Source organism: Channa argus, chromosome 21, assembly GCF_033026475.1.
Source record: "Channa argus isolate prfri chromosome 21, Channa argus male v1.0, whole genome shotgun sequence".
Taxonomy (NCBI): Eukaryota; Metazoa; Chordata; class Actinopteri; order Anabantiformes; family Channidae; genus Channa; species Channa argus.
The window spans coordinates 14,983,423-15,002,646 of NC_090217.1; the positions used below are offsets into that span (position 1 = coordinate 14,983,423).

Here is a 19,224-nt window from a genome sequence, read left to right on the forward strand (position 1 = left end):
TTATCCTCTCTGTTTCATCGTTGGTTTGTGGGAGGAAACAAGAAGACAGGTTGTTGGCTGATTCTCCAAAGCGTTAATCATGTCTTGCTAGAGCTCCAAGAGAGCAGCCCCCAGCCGGGCTGCAGGGAGCAGAATGAATCCTGGTTCCTCTGAATCATCCGTAAACTGACAGGATAAAGTGTCTGCCTTTCCGGTCTTGGGACCTGGTCTATAAGACAAAACAAAGTTGAAGCTGTCAACAAACAGGGCCCAATGGGCCTGACCAGGGTTCAGTCTTTTTGCTGAACGGAGACACTCTGGATTTTTATGATCTGTGTAAACCACAAACTGTTCCTCGGCCCCTTCTAACCAGTGTTACAGTTCTTCCAAAGCCAACTTGATGGCCACTAATATGTGGTATAATATGGTAATAACTGGTTCTGCAGGAGCCCCTGGAGAACCTGACAAACATGATGGATATGCTCGGTCTCAGAACGGAACAAACTAAGAATGTATCAAAATAAACAAACTTATTCAGCATGTCTCCCAGAACATCACTGACCAAGCTCTGAAAGACAGCAGGGGCGTTGGTCAGGTCAAATGGCATTACCGGATACACACACTGGCCAGATGGAGAATTAAAGGCTGTCTCCCATTCGGCCCCTTCCCTGATACGGACCAGGTGGTGGGAATTCCGGAGGTCTAGCTTGGCAAAAAGTGAATGGCAGAGGGTAGCGATTCTTGACAGTTGAATGGAAACTGAAAATCCTAATACAGAACATCCTAATGAAAAGATGATTTATTTATCTGATCAACATATACAGATATTTACAGTACATGTTTCTGCACGACCCAGTGATATTTATACCACATTTAGAACTTAGGTGTGGAAGCCTTCTCTGCTTCTTCACCCTCCTTATAAAAACTGTCCCCCTCTCCCTCACCCGTTACATATTTGATGACTTCAGCTGCGGCACAGGATAATAATTACACTGCTATCACGTCATGTGGGAAACTCAAGGGATCTGCAGAAGATGCGTGTTGCCATTGTGCAGATTAAAAATTGAACATGTCATTTACTGTGATGATGCTAAATGAAAGGCTGGTATGATGGGACCTCGTATATTTTATGACTAATGCTTAGTCATAGAGGGGAGAAACACGGCATGTTCCTTATTTTGTGACATGCAGAGATTAAGTGAAAAATATCATACTGACATTTTAAATCTTACAGGACCTGCTTCCTGTTCAGAAGATGTTGCAGGTAAAGGTTTATTTGCAAGGTAGTTAACTGTACAACTTAAAACAAAATTAAAGGCAGAGTTTCACTAGTACAAATCGTTGAGCTTTAGTTTTGTGCATTTTTTAAATAGTCTGTTCTCTGAAACCTTCAAGTTGCTGTCAGCAAGGCTTTAAACGTCCAACCGCTGCAGTATAATAGACATATGAAGAACAGGGCTACTTAAAAAAATTACATTTGTCTCAAACTTCAAAGTGATTCCACCTGTCAAAACGCTTTTCAATGTTAAAAAGCGTTGGCATTGTGTCACTGGCTGAATTGCAGTTAGCAGCTCAGGATAAACTAACTGTGGTTTAAAAATCAAGAAATGGTTGAATGGTTAAACTGTCAAACTTGTTTTTATGTTAGTAAACAACCTAATTTGTTGCACGACATTTACAGGTTTATGAGAATTTACAAAGGTTGAATGATCACTGGAATAAAATGACACAAACCTAGAGATGATGGTGCCTTCTAAACGCTGTTTAGTTTATTATATTTAATCATTATTGTCTCCACTGCTCTACTTATTGCTATATTGCTTTTTCTCCTGTTGATAACTCCTCATCTTCATCAGCTGCTTTTCCTTGCTTCATTAGACCTGTTTATTTATCTTAGGGAGGTCTAAGACTGGTAGGGTCATTGCAAACTTTGCACACATTCAATCTTGTACATAGTTTAACTTTTGTCAGCCCTGGGGGGGGGGGCTCCCTTACTGGCCTGGGGCCCCCAAACAGTTGCCAGCCTTGGAGCTTAGAGCTCCTAAACAAGGAGTCTGAGCTTTCAGTGTAGTTTTATTAGGAACCCTGGTGCTTCAATATTTGACGCCAAAACAGATGACTTAATACAAGAAGAGAAAACTTCTTGCAGGGAGGTCAGCGGGGTGGTGGATGGTGGTTGGAGACCAGGGTCGTTTCACGTTCATTACGTTTTGCAGCACATCATTTGTCTTGTAACTTCAACTTACCCCCAAGTGTTTCCTCACCATAGTTGTTTCTTAACGTAATGTTACCCCGAAGTTGTTTGCGCTCAGACTAATGTAGTTTTTCTTTTATTTTTGTGCATATAAAGTCGTTCCTGTGGCGTCAAAAGGTGAAGCTCCCGGAGCGTCTGATAGTAACCTTTTGGCGTCAATGCTAAAGGACGTAGAAAGCAGCCAATTCGACGCCTTGGGAGCCTCAATATCTGAGCGTGTGGTATAAGAACGCGTTGGTACTGTACATACAGACTGGTTCGTTTTAAATGAAGACTTAAGTCTATTTATTCTTACAGGGGAAAAAAAAGCAGCAGTATTTGGCTTTAAACGTTTTGCCTTGCGAACCTTCCCAATGTCAGGCAGCACTTTTCATGATGAGTGAAAGTAGCAATAGCTGCAAACACACTAACGCACGCACGGTACTAATTCGGTGTCCTAATTCATGTCAGCAGTGGCAGCATGCATGCAGGTCTTTGCAGCAACATGCGCCAAGGGCCATCTGTCCTGTGTCAGACCGAGCGGCGTAGATTATGTTGTTGAGGGAGAGAGAGAGAGAGAGAGAGAGAGAGAGAGAGAGAGAGAGAGAGAGAGAGAGAGAGAGAGAGAGAGAGAGAGAGCATTACGCACACCCTGATCCTCTCAAACAGAACCAGTGTGGCGCACAGACAGGCGGCAGTCCTCAGGAAGTGGGAAGTTTTCGCCAAAAGGATTCTGTTCAAAAATTAATCACCTTCATGTCGACTCTGTTGGATACTAACCCGCCGATGCTATGGTTACCTTTATTACGGTAGGAACCGCTTTATTGTGGTTTACTTGCTGCCTAATTGAATATTTTTGTCGTAAAAAAACAAAACAAAACAAAACAAACCCTCTTTGGATTTTGGGGAGTCTAACACCAAGTTTGCAACGGAATGACTGAAACTGTTCAACAGACACATCACACAGTAAGAGTCGATAAAACCCCACAACGCTTCAAATTATAGGTGCTGAAGGTGCTGAAGTTACAACTTGCTTCAACACCTTTAACAAGTTCTTTTAAAATGTTCTATGTGGCAGCGAAGTTGGGTCCAAACTCGTTTTACGCGCTGCAGATTGAAGATGTACTTTTAGTAAAACAGTAGTCACGTTTGCTGTTCAGGCACTGAGTTCTTCTCCTAAGCCTGAGCTTTGGCAGGTAACACAAAGAATAGGAGACGCAACGCGCCGTGCGCTGCCTCAAGGCAAACCAAATGCAGACAAACTCACTTCTCCAACCCGTCTTTCGTTGTCTTTATAAACGCGCACAGGTAAACAGAAGGGTTGGGTCTTTCTTCATACACGCAACCTTTGGAGACTCTTACTATATTCAAATGCACTCAGAAGTCTTGTTTTTCTCGAAGGCGTGTTGCAGGGAGCGGGGTTGGCTCGATGCGCTCTGGAAACGGTTTAGATGTGGTTCAGCTTGTGTCTTTGGATTACCGAGGCGCTAAATGTGCCTTGGCTCGCTTAGTGGGAGTGAAAGCGGATATGTCACAGTTGAGTCCCAACACAAAGGCGGACTACGCGTTGCATCGCTCTTCTTTTCCTCCCTGCCCTGCGTGCACGCCTGCACATTCGTTTGTGTACGCATACAAACTATAGCGTGTGTGTGTGTGTGCATGAAAAGGACACGTTAACGTCTTCTGTACGCCCCAGCACCCACTTCTCAGGTCCTAAAAGTTTTGAAATTTGTTTTGGGGACAAATGCAAGTGCATATGCGTCATGTTTTGGAACATGTGGGTTGTCACATTAAAGATTATCAGACAAAATAAGGTGCTTCATTACTTCACTTTATGGAACTTTTGTTTTCTGGGCACAGTTAGGGTTGGTGTGTGTTTGCAGTGACGCTAGAATATCAAATGTGGGAAGCTTGTGATTGGATTGCAGCCAAATAGTCCAGTAACTCCGAAATACATAGTGTGATCGTATAATATCAAATAGATGGAACTGGGGAGTTACCGGCGCTGGGGTGCAGTTGAGTACATAAAATGGTATGTGACATGTGGCTTGTGAAGCTCTGCGCAATGGGACACACCAGTGGGTGCCCTGAGCCTTTGGTGGATGTTTCCCTGCTGCTGTGGGAGTCCACGTATGCATGTGTGTGTGTCGGAGTGTATACGTACTCGCAAAGGCTGCAGGAGCAGCTGTTGCAACTGCGGATTTGAGGCAGAGCCCCCACTGACGTGCAGAAGCAGACGAGCAAACTAGGACGCAGCGGAAGAAGGTGATAGAGAGAAAGAGGGGGCAGTTCAAATCAGTGGCTCTCCTCATAGGTGCTTGAGTCCAAAATGGCCTGGTGGGCATCCTGACAGGAACCTTCTACTACAGCTGTGCGCGTCCCAGCTCTGGATGCAATGCAGCTGCAGCAACTCACATTCATTTTGCTTTTCTGTGAAGGAGAAAAGTAGCACACAAGGAGTGAGGGGTGTGAACAATTTAAGGGGCTGGGCTCCGGAGAGGAACACATGGGGGATACTGCTGGTCTAATAAACTAATAGTGTTACTGCAAAGATTTTGCTCCCGTTTGTAACTAACTCTGCCCCCCAGCCTGCTTCCTCTTTCACACCTGTTCCAGTACAGCAGGTGGTGGATGCATACTCAGTAAGGGGGCAGGGGGAAACATCTAGAGGACACCTAATATCATCAGGATGTATGATTGGTCCAAGAGCTACATCACTTTATAGTGGTCGCTCTACTATGTGCAGCGGAGCATTTTTTTTCTTTAATCTGACTGTGCAAAGCATTAATCTTAGCATGAAGAAAAGACACAGCTTGGACCTAAAGTTGCCGGTTTAAATCAACACATGAACTAAAAATAGGTGTCAGGAAAATAACAATTAAATAACACACATCATCAACTTGTTCATAGCGAAAACATCTCCTCTAACACATCACTTCAACTTTCTTACATGTGTAACTGCTACAGTGTTTCATTAAGCAGGCTGTAGTGTCCATGTACAGTGTGAGATATTATTATTGGACGCTCCAGGAGCTTCCCCGTTTGATGCTACAGCAACAACTTCTATGCACAAGAAAACTACATTAGTCTTAGTCATCCAGGTTTAGTTAGCTGAAGATTCAACTGGACTTTTTTCTTCTTTGTTTACTACTACTACTATTATCCAAGCGGAAGCTTGAGGTAAGTAGCAAAACGTTTCCAACCGAGAACAAAGAAGTCCAGTTGACATGATTTAATCTTCAGCTGACTGTGATTGTGCTTTGAAACCTGTCAACTGGGGATTGTGGAAAAGTGTGTTAAGTCAACTTCCTCAGCCAATTAACAGGCTTAAATAAACATCTGAAATGATGCAAGGTGACTTTCCCTTATGACTAATCTAATGTTCACCGTATCAAAACATCGACCGAGCTTGTAAGAAAGGGCAGCCTTGGTGGATTGCAGATGTTTCATGAAGCTCATAACAGAAGGGCTGACTGAACGTTACAGTGTCCTGGAGTCTTTCTCTTCTGGAAATCTGTTCACTCATATTTCTTTACTTCCCCTCCTGCTGTGTCATTACATGTGACTCAGTTTAGCTTGCCACATTTCTAGAGGTTTACTCATCTGGTGTCTAATTCTAAATAAGTAAGTGTTTAATTATGCTTTCACTAACTAACAAGCATTTCTGGTTTCATTGGACTTAATGGGAACCTAGTTTTTGCAACTTAAAAAACCCACTGTAGACGGGAGATGTGAATTTACAGATGGTCAATGTACCATTTGATCTTTATTGTCACATTAGATGCTTTTATATTCTAGTTTGCCTGTAATTGTGCTCATTAAGGAAAGTCCCAAAGCCTTTAGTTCAGCCACAAATCATCCTACCTGCTATAGTTAGAAACAGTTCAATCCCCTAAAACACACTAAAATAAATGAGGGTAAAGGTGAATGAGTGAACTCTTGGATTGTGAAAAGTCTGCACTGTGCCACAGCTGTTTTGTAGATAGACCATAGACCTTTTTCACATTTTGACATGTCATATTAGGAAAAACACTGGTGTTACCAATAATAACTGTAACAACATCTCCATTCAGAGCCACTGTCAAAAGACAAACAGTTGGATGCTACTCTACCGTTACGAAAGAGGAAGACACGACACAATAACTAAAGAGATGCAGTCAAATCTCAAACAAATGAAAACCACGTGGAAAACATGATGGAAATTTGAATCTGATGAACGTTACATTGCTTTACATGCATACACGCGGTTTTAAATGATTTAACCTTTTCCACCTCAGCCAAGCAGAAACACTTTTATTTGCCATATTTATTCAGGTCAGGTTGCTGCTGCTGTGAAAATCTTAAAGGGTTTTGTAAGTAAAGTCAAGTGCGGCTTAAGTACACATATAAAACACAGTGTCTCCAGGACCTCTTGGGTCAAGCACCTGAAGTGTTTCTAGGCCTTTTGCAGCTGGTCCCCAGACAAGCTAGGATGTTGAACATGAGTGCTTACATCCCTCTAGAGTATTTATGGGTATTGGAGTCCATTAAGGCTGCATAGACTTCATAGTTTAAACTGGAATATCCCGTGAAGTGATGAGCATACAGCAGGTTTATAGTGCCTCATTCCAGAGGGATGACAGAGGGTGAAGATGTTGGTGAGATGGGCTTGTGTTTAGAACAAAGTTTGGATCCGTACCTCCCTGGCTCTTCTGTGGGGATCAAGCCGTTCCACTCATCCTATATAGCTGCAGTTTCACAGCTCTGCCTGCCCTGAGATGGTTTACAGTTTTTGCAGAGTGTTTATCTGCTGCACATTCTTATGGCCAGTTAGAGCAAAACACACTGTAAAGATGTGGATGGGACCCAGGCTGCTTCCTACGCTCGTGTTTCACAGAACCAGCACAGTGCAGAGGAGTTCAGTGCACGCACACCTGTCATTTAGGAAATTCAGTCCCTGTAACCTTAACTCTTGGCTTCATTGAAACATTTTTCTCCCCTTGCGTGTCTGTCTTTCCCACAATTTCTTGATTGACAGAGCCGATAGAGATCATGTGGTTTCAAGGTGAGGCTCGGCCTTCCCGGCACCTCAGTCATATGACAGCTCAGCCCTCCTCTTCTGTTCATTCAGACTTGATAATCTGCCTCTCTGTCTCAACGATTTTCTTCATCTCCCTCACATTCAGTGTCGGGATCTTTACCTCCTTCATTTTTCTCTTTACTTTGCCCCTCTCCCCTCAGCTTGTTTTACTTTCCACTCGTTCTGTTTCCACATTAAAAGCTCAGTGACCTCCTGTTAACATCTCTATCCTGATACAGCTGAACATTGAGCCAACAGGGATGAATTCCCATACCAGCTCTGGACAGTGTTTTACCCACAATAGCCTTTATTTGATTTGAAGCCCTGATTCTGTCTGGATGTGTTGTAGCTGAGTTGCATTTAAACGTATATTGAAGTGTGAACACTGTACAGAGAGAACTTTAATTCCATGTGATCTACTTAAATGTCAGATTGTCTTCCTGCTTGTAGCATTCATGAAACTCATGATAAATATTTCCTTTGACCTTCTCATGTCCTACAACATGATATCAATACACTGAATGTATGGGAAGCAGATCACCATGGGGCTGTACTAAAACTATATCATGTCGCATTTTTCTAAGTAAATGTTCTTTGGATCATTCCCCGACTCAGGATAAAATCAAAACTTCTTGGCAAAGTAATATGGAATTGAATGATCACTTCAAATAATCGTATCCTTGACAACAAAAACAGACAAAGCGGAATTAAAACTTTATCATACTGCAACTATAATGTTTACAGAGCCACTAATCAAGGCCGACCTCCGGTGAATGTATGTACAACCAACGGTAACATGTTGTAGTTAGGAAGCACTAATTATCACACACAAAAAAGGAGAAAGTTATATGATGTAGTATTTAAAGCCAGGACATCTGCTCAGTGACTATAGCTGACTTACAAAGCCCAGAAGTTTCCCACAAGACACAGATGTCCAAGTCCAGTGTAAAGAAGTTTTAACCATGAACATTAAGAAAGTGCTTCTTTGTACTTAAGCCACTAACTTTTAATTTTTTCCCTAAATATCTCATCTTATGCCTAAAAGTCTTATTCCATCAGTGTTTTTGTCTAAACCCAACCTCATATGGACATAAACATTTAACTTTTTCATTACAAAATGGTTCATACATGTTATGATTGTATGTTTTGATGAAGAGCTGCAAAGTAATTATTATTAATTACTGAGTGGAGAAAGTGTTGGTAGTGTTTAATCACAAATATCCTAAAGGGCACATCTGTCCTGCAAGACACTAGTTGCTTATCATGTTTCCTAGTGATGTCTATACAATTTGACTGACATACCTGCTTCCTGTTTGCATGGGAGGTTTGGTTTAAGTCAGTCAGGAATTTCATATCCTATAAATGAAGTACTGATGCCATTATAGTTTGTAGTTAGTGTTGTGACTGTAATTTGTTCATATTGAAGAGGTTTGAACAATGTGATTTTAAAGTAAGTTTTATATCTCTAATCATGATCCACTTACATGTAAAACATATAATTGAATACAGGAAAGTTCTTTTCAGTTCTTTTTGCATTTACTGTGACATGGGCAGATGGAGCATTTCTACATGAGGTATTGTTGCTTTTGCTGAGGTAAAGCATCAAAACTTAAAAATACAGAAACAGAATTTAGGAAAATGTACTTGACCTAAAATAGTTGCACTAAGTATTGGTTCTGCTGAAAATATTGTCTGCGATTGACACATTCATTCATCCATCCATTATCTGTAACCACTTATCCGATTCAGGGTTGCAGCAGCCTATATCCCAGCTGTCACAGGGCAAAGGGCAGGATACACCCCGGACACCCAGTCCATCTCACGGCTGACACAGATTTAGAGTCACCTAACACGCATGTCTTTGGACTGGAGAAGGAAACCCACACAAACTCCACAAAGAAGGGCTAACTCAAGCAGGGACACAAGCCTGCAAGCTTCTAGCACCCATGGTTGGTACTAATGGCATTAAACTGTAAATGTTTATACGCTGATATAGTCTGAGCAGTAGCATCTTACTGTTGTAGCTGATAAATCTGAAACTGAAGCAATGCAAAGTTTCATTTCCGGCCAAATTCAATCCAATTTGGTACTGGCTTATATTCAGGGGTCAGATTAAGATCTAAACATTAACATTAACAATAAGACACCTATTATTTCCTTTCAGTTCCAATGATACTATTGCCAGAGTCAAGTCAATTTTATTTGATACCTGAAAGTGTTAGCACAGATTTGTACCAGCTGAACAGCCTCACATTATTCTGCAGTGTGCACTTAAATTTGGCAAATGAGTTTCCACCTTTTTCAGCTACATGCAAAAACTGAACAAGGAGAAATGTTTGAATGTTTGGTTGGAGTTGGATTCCTTGGTAGTAAAGGTGCAGCTCAGTGTATCTCTGAAGGTAAACTTCCTGTTGTATAATCCCAGCTCAAATGCTTGGGAGTGTCCATCTTCATTTTCTCCTTTTAGAATAAAACACCTATAGGTGACATCTGTGTGGATGCTTCACGTTAGTGGCCACCTTTGATATTTGAGCTGACAGATGTTCACAAAGCTGGAGGGTGAAATCTAGTGTTCTCACCACAAACTCACACACATCACAGACACAAATCCAGCCCGTCCCCTCATTTGGTTAAATTCTAACCCTTAAATGAAACCAATCCAAACTTTAATCTTTACCCCAAAGCCAAACGCCTAGCTCCAAGAGATGACAGTTGTTGGAAAATGTCCTGAGAGTCCTAAACCTATCGTTCATGCATGAACACCACGCCCAGGATCAGTGTCATGGCCGAGAACACCCGACAGTATGTGCAAACCGTGAATTGCCAATTTCACAACATGGAGAAATGTTTTTCGAATAATTCCACAGTAATCTACAAGACACAAAATACTCTCCGCTTTACTTAAAAACCATTCCCAGTCCGAACACTGGAGGTTTCACATTCCCACATTAATTTTGGATCACAATTGGCTCCAAATTAGTTGTGATGTAACAAAGGGTTTGTCTTAAGCCCCATTCTGACTATTCTGGTTTGATTTCACTCCGAGAAGTGGAGTGATTTACCATTAGCTGCCCTGGTCAATGATTGTAATCCTGTTCAGAGCTCACTTCTGAGTACTTTCCGAACGTCTAAGTTGTAATTAGCGTGATTTGTTTGGTCTTACTGTAATTTAAAGCTGTCGAGAGCATTGCAGTGGCATTTGTCTGCAGAAAGTGCTGCTTGGCTTCTTTTTTTTATTAAAGGTGCAGTAGGAAAAGTACCATCATTCTTGTTATGCTTCATTTTATTGTTTTTACTTTGAGCCTTCTTTATAATTTTGCACTATTCTAAGTTTAAGTTTGCCTCACTAACTTGTAGCAGTTCCTGTTTTCACTATCGCTGCATTTCTCTGATAGTGAGGACGTTTGCACAGAATTTCAACAAAATTCGTTTGGTCAAGTTTGGTTTACAAGAAAGCAATTTTGACTTGAACCACAATATAAACCAAGCTGGTTCGACCACACATTTTTTGTTTCTTCTCATTAAAGCATTAATGGTCTCTGGCATGAGGTTAAATATTGAATACATGTGCAAATATTTTTTAGAGCTCTGGTCTCTCAGATCAGGTAAGAATTGTTTCTGCAAAAGTATAAGAAGCCAGAGGCAATAAAAAGCCAACCTCATAATATCCTATGTGTCTGAATAGCAGAACTTCTCACCAACTTGTGTGGTTAATTCCTTACTATCTATCATTACTAAACATAAAACCCTAATATGAGGATTGGACTGTGGGTGAAGCACATATTACTAGATTTGTATGGCACGATGAGCAGTAGTCTGGAATAGTCACTGCAGTAGTACAAGGCAAATGAAGATTTTGTGACAAATTCAAATAAAGCCAATCATTCAAATCTATGGACTCACTAAACAATAGTCTTTTGTCATGAGGGGTTTAAATAAAGACAAAGCTGTCATTTATGTATTAATGAAATTACAGCAACCAGGAGTTTACATACAGGATAATAATATTCGATTCACTACTCTATTAAAAAAAATATTAACTTCCATATTATTAAGGTATATGCACTGACAAGAAGAAGTGACATACACCTGTGTTGTCATATTATTTGCATCACCCACAGAAACCATAGAGTAGCATGCAAGATGTAAATTAAGCAGGAAAACACAGTGGAGTGTCTGACATAATGCCTAACATCTGAAATGTCATGCTAATCAGTCCAGATATCAAGATATTTCACTCTTAACCACCAACTGCACGGTGCATCTAAAAGAAGTGAGAGGATGTGCAAAGCAGGATTCATCCTCTGTGGACAAACGACTGTCATGCTGTGCCAAAGAGTCAAAACACACTCCAAGATGAGGTTCATGACCGAAATATTGCAATAGTTCACCCAGGTGTGACACGAGTTGTCCCAGCACGCCCAGTTATTAAAAATGAGCCCGTGCTTACATGCTGGTTTGGACGGAGAAAATAATTGTGTTTAATGTGAAAAGAAGCCACTATTCAGTTTCATTCAAAAAGACAGATCACTGGCTGACATTCAGACAAAGGCAGCAGCAAAACACCGAGCTGGAGAAAATTTGTGAGCTTGCCAAAAAGCGTATAACGTCAGCATTTTTTAAAGTGAAGACAATCTTATCAGATATTTACATGCTTTTGGAAACATGGATGTTGATGTTACAAAGCCAAAAAAAAGTAAATCTAGAAATTCACTATCAAATGTATCTGCATTGCCAAAATAGGACAAATCTGCAGTTGTTAATCCTCCATCGTACTATAAGATGTTTTATGCTTTACTGTTGCCTGAACACCAACCGCCAACTCTAAAACCCACTGTAACCAGTAAAATGTTCTGCCTTTGAGGTAATGTCTTCCAAAGCACAGGGACTTGGGAAAAGTTTCTGGACTCATGACATCGTGTTCTCATTTCCGAGGAGTCAGAAAAAAGGGCGCTTTCCCCAGTCGTTTGGTGTTAGATAGTACTAGCACTGAAGGTGCACGTTTGCGTTGAGACACGCACGGCTATCAGTCAATCCCAATAATATGTCACTTAAAATATACAGTAGAATTTGTAGCATTATTTCCAACAAATAGGAAAAGAACGATTAACAGCGTAACACTGTTATGGGCCCATTTATGGGTCATTATGTTTTGGGGTTTTTTTTTTTCCAGGCAGCAAAAAATTCATTTTAAGATCCCAGTCAGATGACAGTGCCCGAGAGAACAAAACAGCAGATCTTATCAGGAATAAATTCATCATGACTTTTGTTCCAGAATCTCAGTAATTGTCTGGTGCTCTTGTTGAAATGTGGAAATTTAGTGGTTTATTCGTGTATCAGTCAGTGATCATATGCGCTGCATGTGACACATTGTGGTAGTGACTTGTTTTGTCCTTATCAAAGCCGTTCATTAATGGTAATTATGAGAAGGAGACTGTTATTAGGTTATTATGTTGTGCTATTCTGTGGAATCGTGCCAGATGGACCCACTAGGTGGCCTCAGGCCTGTTCCAGATCTGCTGTGTGTTGATTTAACTCATTAATCAGGTCATCACAATAATGGCGTTCTTCGTCAAAATCACTTTATAATGTAGGACCTGCAGTCAAACTAAACTTGCACGTAAGGGTCCATTGTACCTAACACAATTTTCCCGTGATTAAACACATTTTTTTGAGTTGGGCCAAAACTACCCCAAACCCCAGCTTAACATGAAATCTGCACTAATGCAACAGATTCTCTAGCTGAAGCAGTTCAGGAGTGGTCCCGAATTTATCGACTGTCTCAGATGCTACGTCAGTACTCATGCATAGCCAAAAACAAGATGTACTTTTTGTTGGGGCAACTCGGAGACGAACAAGACTATACTTGGTTGAGAGATGATTTCACACATCTGCAATAGGTTTATACAGTATATATATGGACAGATCACTTGCCCTGTTTGCTATTTGTAGTCTTACTGTATTATATAGTAGCTTTTAAAAGTGATGAACAAGATTGCAATTCAGATCACGAGTTGTAGTTGTGTTTTAAAGGATACAATCTTTGAGCCAGATCCCCCATCTACATCTACATGGACGTAAAAAAAAAATATGTAAGTTTTTTGTCAGACACGTGCTCCTGTCTTACACCTGATCAAATAAAGTAACCCTGTAATCAGGAACCGGTCTCTAAGATTGTTTATGTATAAATATTAGCTCATTTTGAATTTGATGCCGGCAACACATCGACACATCAAGTTGGAACGGGAAAAAAAAAAAAAGTTTCAAATTCAAAATGAGCTAATATTTTCCATGAATTGCTAAAATGTCTTGGTTTCAACATCTGACGTGCTGTTCGTGCTCTATTGTGAATAAAATATGGCTTGATGAGATTTGCAAATTATTGCATGGAAAAGAAACTGAATTGAAGATATGAGAGATGCAGCTAGTTTGTGCCACTGCAGTAATCCCAGACAGTGCCAGTCCATTCAAAGCTTTAAAATCAAAAATCAACAATTTAAAATAGTCTGAAAATGGACTGGAAGCCAATAAAGAAAGGACAGAACGAGTATTAAATGGTTAAATGTTCTTTTGTTCATCAGAAGCTGATAGAGAGAAAACTGATTGACAACAACAATGTTTTGCAATAGTCAAGAGCTGAACTAAAAAGCATGAATTACAGTTATAAACAGTGGTCTTCAGGTATGAAGACCGGGGGGAACAAACAACACTCCAAGGCAGTTATGGTTGCTGAGCAAACCACACACAGTCCAATCTGTTTTCATTAAGATGTAAAATGCTCTCAAGCCTCTCAGACAGTCGAACAATGGCTGTAGTGACCTGCCTCCCATTGCCTTTAAAGGTTAATACCGTACTGTGTCTGTCATCTGCACAGTAGTGAACAGAGAAGCCAAATTTATTTAAAATAGAGTCCAGTGAGAGCATGTACAACACAAAGAGAACTGGACAGAGAATGGAGCCTTGGTGAACACCGCAGGATTGGGGCTTTGGTACCAGTAACTTCTGATGGTGTGATGTGATCTAAACCAACTGAGAACAATACCGTCCCACCAAGACAAAAGAAAAACTTGTGGAACTGTACCGAAGGCAGAGAGATCTAAAAGCACCAACACGAATAAGTCCCAGGCATCCCAACGAAACGTGCACATATACACGACACACATATTGTTTGCTAAGAATTGTAAAATCCTCATTTTCTTTCAAATACAAAAATACACAGTCAGTCTGGAAGGTTTTGGGCCCTGCAGAGTTCTGGGGTTCTTGGTCTCTGACACAGTTGCCCACTTTGCACATTTGATAATGTAGCTTGGCTTAATCTGGGAATTACTACAAGAATACACACACACATGGACACACACTGAAGGAAGGTCAAAGCCACTGTTGAGCCCTACAGTCTATTCTTGTGTCTGTGACTCTGTTAAGCCTGACACCAGATTAGCTTCCCTGATCTCTACAGCGCGGGCTGTTATAACCTATTACTGCTCACTGCTCTGCTTAACAACATGTTGCAGACACTGTTCGCGTTAGTCGAACTACTCCTGGGTTCAGTCTTTGCTTGACTGTTAAGGCTCCATAACAGGCCTGCGGAGAAGCGGTGGATTTAAGTGACGATGTGTTTGGAAGTCAGGTCGAACCTAAATGTAACCTTCGAGTGCTTCAACAAATAAAATGTGCACAGAGGGTTTGAAAAGAAGCAAACAATTGATTTAAAAATAAAAAGAAAAAAGAAACCTCTGCTCAGCCTACAATTGTAATCAGTCAGGAGTGGACCTTGTTAGATGAAGGGCACAATGGGAACCACATCAAAGTAAGAAAGGATTTTTTTTTTTACCTGTCACTCTTAGCAAACCACAAACATCGAACAGTCCTGTTGTGTCTGTCTGGCCTGTTGTGTAAGACGTAGGTGGATAGAGAGTTCTTACCCCTCCCTTTCTCTTTTACACACAAGGACTAAATAGGCGTGTGTCAACACTGCTGGATTCATTCATCTAATAAATCGGGCGGGGAGAAATGTGCCACTGCGCATCAGGATGCACTAAAGAAACTATCTACAATGGCGGGGTCCCAGTCTGATAAATCACATTTTCTTTTACATCATGACATGGTATGACAAGCCTGGGCCTTGCCATTCATGTGGATGTTACAGTACCACCTACCTGTACACTGTTGCTGACCAAGTCAACCCCATCATGGAAACTGTATTTCGGCCTCTTTCAGCAGGATAATGGACCCTGGCACACTGCTAAAATGGTTCAAGAATGGTTTGAAGAACACAACAATGGCTTTGAAGTGTTGACTTAGCCTCTAAATACTCCAGATCTCAATCCAATTGGCATTGGTGGGATGTGCTGAGAAAAAATTAGGCCTGCTCAATATTAGGCAGGTGGCCATAGTGCATTGTCAATTGTCGGCAGTCTTGTTTTTTCGTGCATTATTTTGGTACATTTGTTGAATCATGGTTACTTGGTTGTCATAGTTTGAGGACTGTGAAATATAATAAGCAGCAATGGGACCCACTTTTCTGCCACAGCCTCTCTTGGGCGCATTCCAAGACCATAAGGTACAGAACTGTAATTTCGTTATCACTCCATACAAAGACTGGCAATAAATAACACAATATAAAACCAGTGAATGGCTAAAAGCTGCTTGGTTTTCTTTCCTTGCTCCACTGTCTCTATTGGTCACTGAAGGTTCAAATGGGAGTCACATTGGAAAAAATGTGTTTCCCCCGAATCACTTAGCAAAATATCTGAATGCAATAAAACTCCTCTGTTTGGCTGTGACTGCTTTTCTTTAGAGTATAAATGATAAACAGTTGGTGTAATTACGTATGTGCTTTGACAGTAACAATATTCAGGCTGGTATGTAGTATTCTAATAGAAATCATCTTGCTCAGGTTAATGTTGTCAGACTCAACCAAGGTGTGTGTTTTGCTTTTGCAACCACTCGGACACAAACTAGTTTTCTCCAGTGATCATCACAGTGAATGCAGGTGACTCACCTGGCTCGAGGCAGCTAAACATTCAGAGGGTAATTCACTGTTATGATAGGAATTCAGCCCTTCCCTGCACTTACTTGAGAGAGCAAGGTGGGAGGTGGAAGAAGCCGGGGAGGATAAGCCATACATCTTGACAGCCTAAATTGCGTAAATTGGTGTAATTTCTAACATGAAATATTTTAAAGGACACAATCAAAGAGTTGTGGAAAACTGTCGTGGATGATTCCAGGTGAAGGTTTCGTGATTGTGAATTAGCTAAGCATTCACCAAAGTCTTTGCAAGCAAACATATGTCATGGTTCACCACTTTGTGCCACGTTTTGAGAATGTCAGTCAGTTCGAAAAGAATTTGAACAAGATTTGCAAAGAGTTTAGGTCTTTCACCATCTACAGTACATACTGTATTGTGAAAAGATTCAGGGACCCCTGATGTGTAGAGGTCAAGCTGCAAAACTCCATTTGATGTTGTGTGATCTTGGAGTCCTCATGCCAAACTCTCATGTTATCATGATAAATTAGCCCCACGGGTGCAAGAGTACTTATCAAAATCCATCGTCACTTAACACACACACAGCCACTGCATTCAGAGATGCAACGTGAAAGTCTTATTGCACAACAAGCTATTTTTCAACTTTGCAAAAAACCCTGCTGAGGTCTCTGGGCCTGAGCTCACGGCAAACTGGGGGGCATATTGGGATTTTAGAGAAACACGTGCTGCCATTAAGACAACATCTCGTGGAACGTCAGTGAATATTTTACAAAGACAGTCCGGAGCCTCATTCTGCACATGCTACACACAGAGTGTGTGTGTGCTGTACTGGCTCCTTGCAGTCCAGATCTGTCTTCTATTGAAAGAGTATAGTGCATCATAGAGGAGAGGAGAATAAGACAACAGTGACCAGAAACAGTTAAGCAACTGAAGTCAACTATTCTGCTTGCAAAACTGCAACCTTTAGTATCCTGACTTCCCAAGTAATTATAAAGTGTAAGTAAAAGAAAAGGTGATAAGGTTAAAGAAGTTGGCCATTGAAAACACGATAATATTTTTTTGTACTTTTGTCAGATAAATAAATGGTTCAAGCTAATTACGAATTTACTGATTTCAGTTTTTATTGCACACAAAAAAATGCCCTTGCACATTTACAGAACTACACAAAAACTGCACAAAAGGTTACAGCTTAGGAAAGTAAACAGTCATTAGTGTGGATTCAATGAATAACAGACCACAAAAACACGAGTGAAGTTTCTGGTACAATACAATGAAATGTCAGCTGTCATAATCTCACCACCGATTGAAAGGTAGACAGGTTTGGTGTTGCAGCAGACTTTCTAGATTACTGTGTTTTAACTTCCAGCAAATTCCAGAGGAATTGGAAGAACAGAGAACTTTCCTTATGCTGGCTAAGTAGTGTTTATGTCTTATCCCAAGAGTGTAATCCCTACTGCTAACCTAGATATACAGCTTTAAGTCACCCGGCCTTTGATTATATGTACTGTCAACTATGAAATGAAGATGAAGAAATCCCAACATGCTCATACATTATATAGATCATATGAAATGACTGTTTTAAGAGTTGATGTGGGATTTTTCTTGCTTTGCTTTTGCAGCCACTCTTCCAGCAATTTGTCTGTCGTAAATTCTACAGACTTGAAATATTATCAGTGTCAAAGATCCCTGTTATCTCTGACTCAGAATTACAGGTTGGAGACTGTGGAGCTGTTTGCAGTGTGATATAATATGTCACATAACAGAGAGCGAGAAAGCGAATAGGTGTAATTTCTAAAATATATATTTTTTTAAAACTTCACTATGAATATGTTGATGCTTAAGGGTCATTTCAGTGTCCGACCCCTTTATCAAATCTTGAGACTGTGTCTACCATGGATATTTATGAGTGGCTCCAAGCAGCGTTTCCTTCTACTTGTACATGTGTAATGACAATTACGTTGAATCTAATCTAATCTAATTCATAATTTGCAGAACAAATACTTGGCTGGTAACTATTACAGCCTGCATGTGTCTGTCATGTTCTTTTTTCTCTATATTCCATCACATCTGGAGTGAACTCGACAAATTTAGGGCTCAGACATTTAAGAGTCAAAGTCCCTCAGAAGGTTTTGCCAGTTTGGCACGTTACTTTGGTTGGCCTCATTCCTAAGCACCCAGACTGCTTCATCACCGGGGTCTCCACCATAAATGCAACACACACCACCCACTCTATAGTCTAAATCTGATATAGCTGTTCTTTACTGATCCAGTAGGTTTCTGCTTGGAGCCACAACAAGAAAAAAGTTCTAACAAACAAGTCAGGGCTGTTTTTTTCTTTAAATAACAAAACTGACTTCAGTAGTAAGTCAGTTCTGCAAGTATTGAATCAGGGTTTGACTGACATACAGTAGACTGACATTAGTTTATCCCATAATAAAACAAGTCAAAGTCCCGGCGTGTAGGCTCCAGTAGTTTACAGTGTTTCGGGGAAACTGGTGAGATGTGTTGGTGGTCGGACTAACCCTAACCCCTAACCCTAACCCTAACCCCTAACCCTAACCCTAACCCCTAACCCTAACCCTAACCCTAACCCCTAACCCCTAACCCTAACCTCAGGCAATGACTTTTGTCATTAGGATTAAAATCCATGTTTGCAGAGGTGACAAGCTGCAGTTTTAATAACATCTGGGTTCATCCAGTAATCAATTTTTAAATATCTATATTCCACTGAATGGACTGAATGTTGGTAAATGTGAGTATTGGTCAAATCAATTGTAGATGACAAAAAATATACTAAGCACAGTTTTATCAAACATATGTGCAGAGTGTAAAACCAGCTCAACCTTCAAATCATACTGGTGCATTTATGTCTGAGAACCTATTAGTCAGTTGGAACAATGTGTCAAATGTTAAATTAGTCAAACAGCAATAAAATAATTGCATAATTGTAATATTGCAAAAAATCTA

The 19,224-nt window shown here is 40.6% G+C and overlaps 1 protein-coding gene across 1 annotated transcript in view; it reads left to right on the forward strand.

Annotated features, from left to right (window-relative positions):
- The first annotated feature begins 2,889 nt into the window (after positions 1-2,889).
- ntf3 (neurotrophin 3) overlaps positions 2,890-19,224 on the forward strand; it is a 28,218-nt gene continuing 11,883 nt past the window's right edge. Inside the window, exon 1 of the mRNA XM_067491064.1 lies at positions 2,890-3,021. Within this exon, the coding sequence (XP_067347165.1) occupies positions 3,004-3,021 (18 nt within the window). The 5' untranslated portion in view covers positions 2,890-3,003. The remainder of the gene's footprint in view (positions 3,022-19,224) is intronic.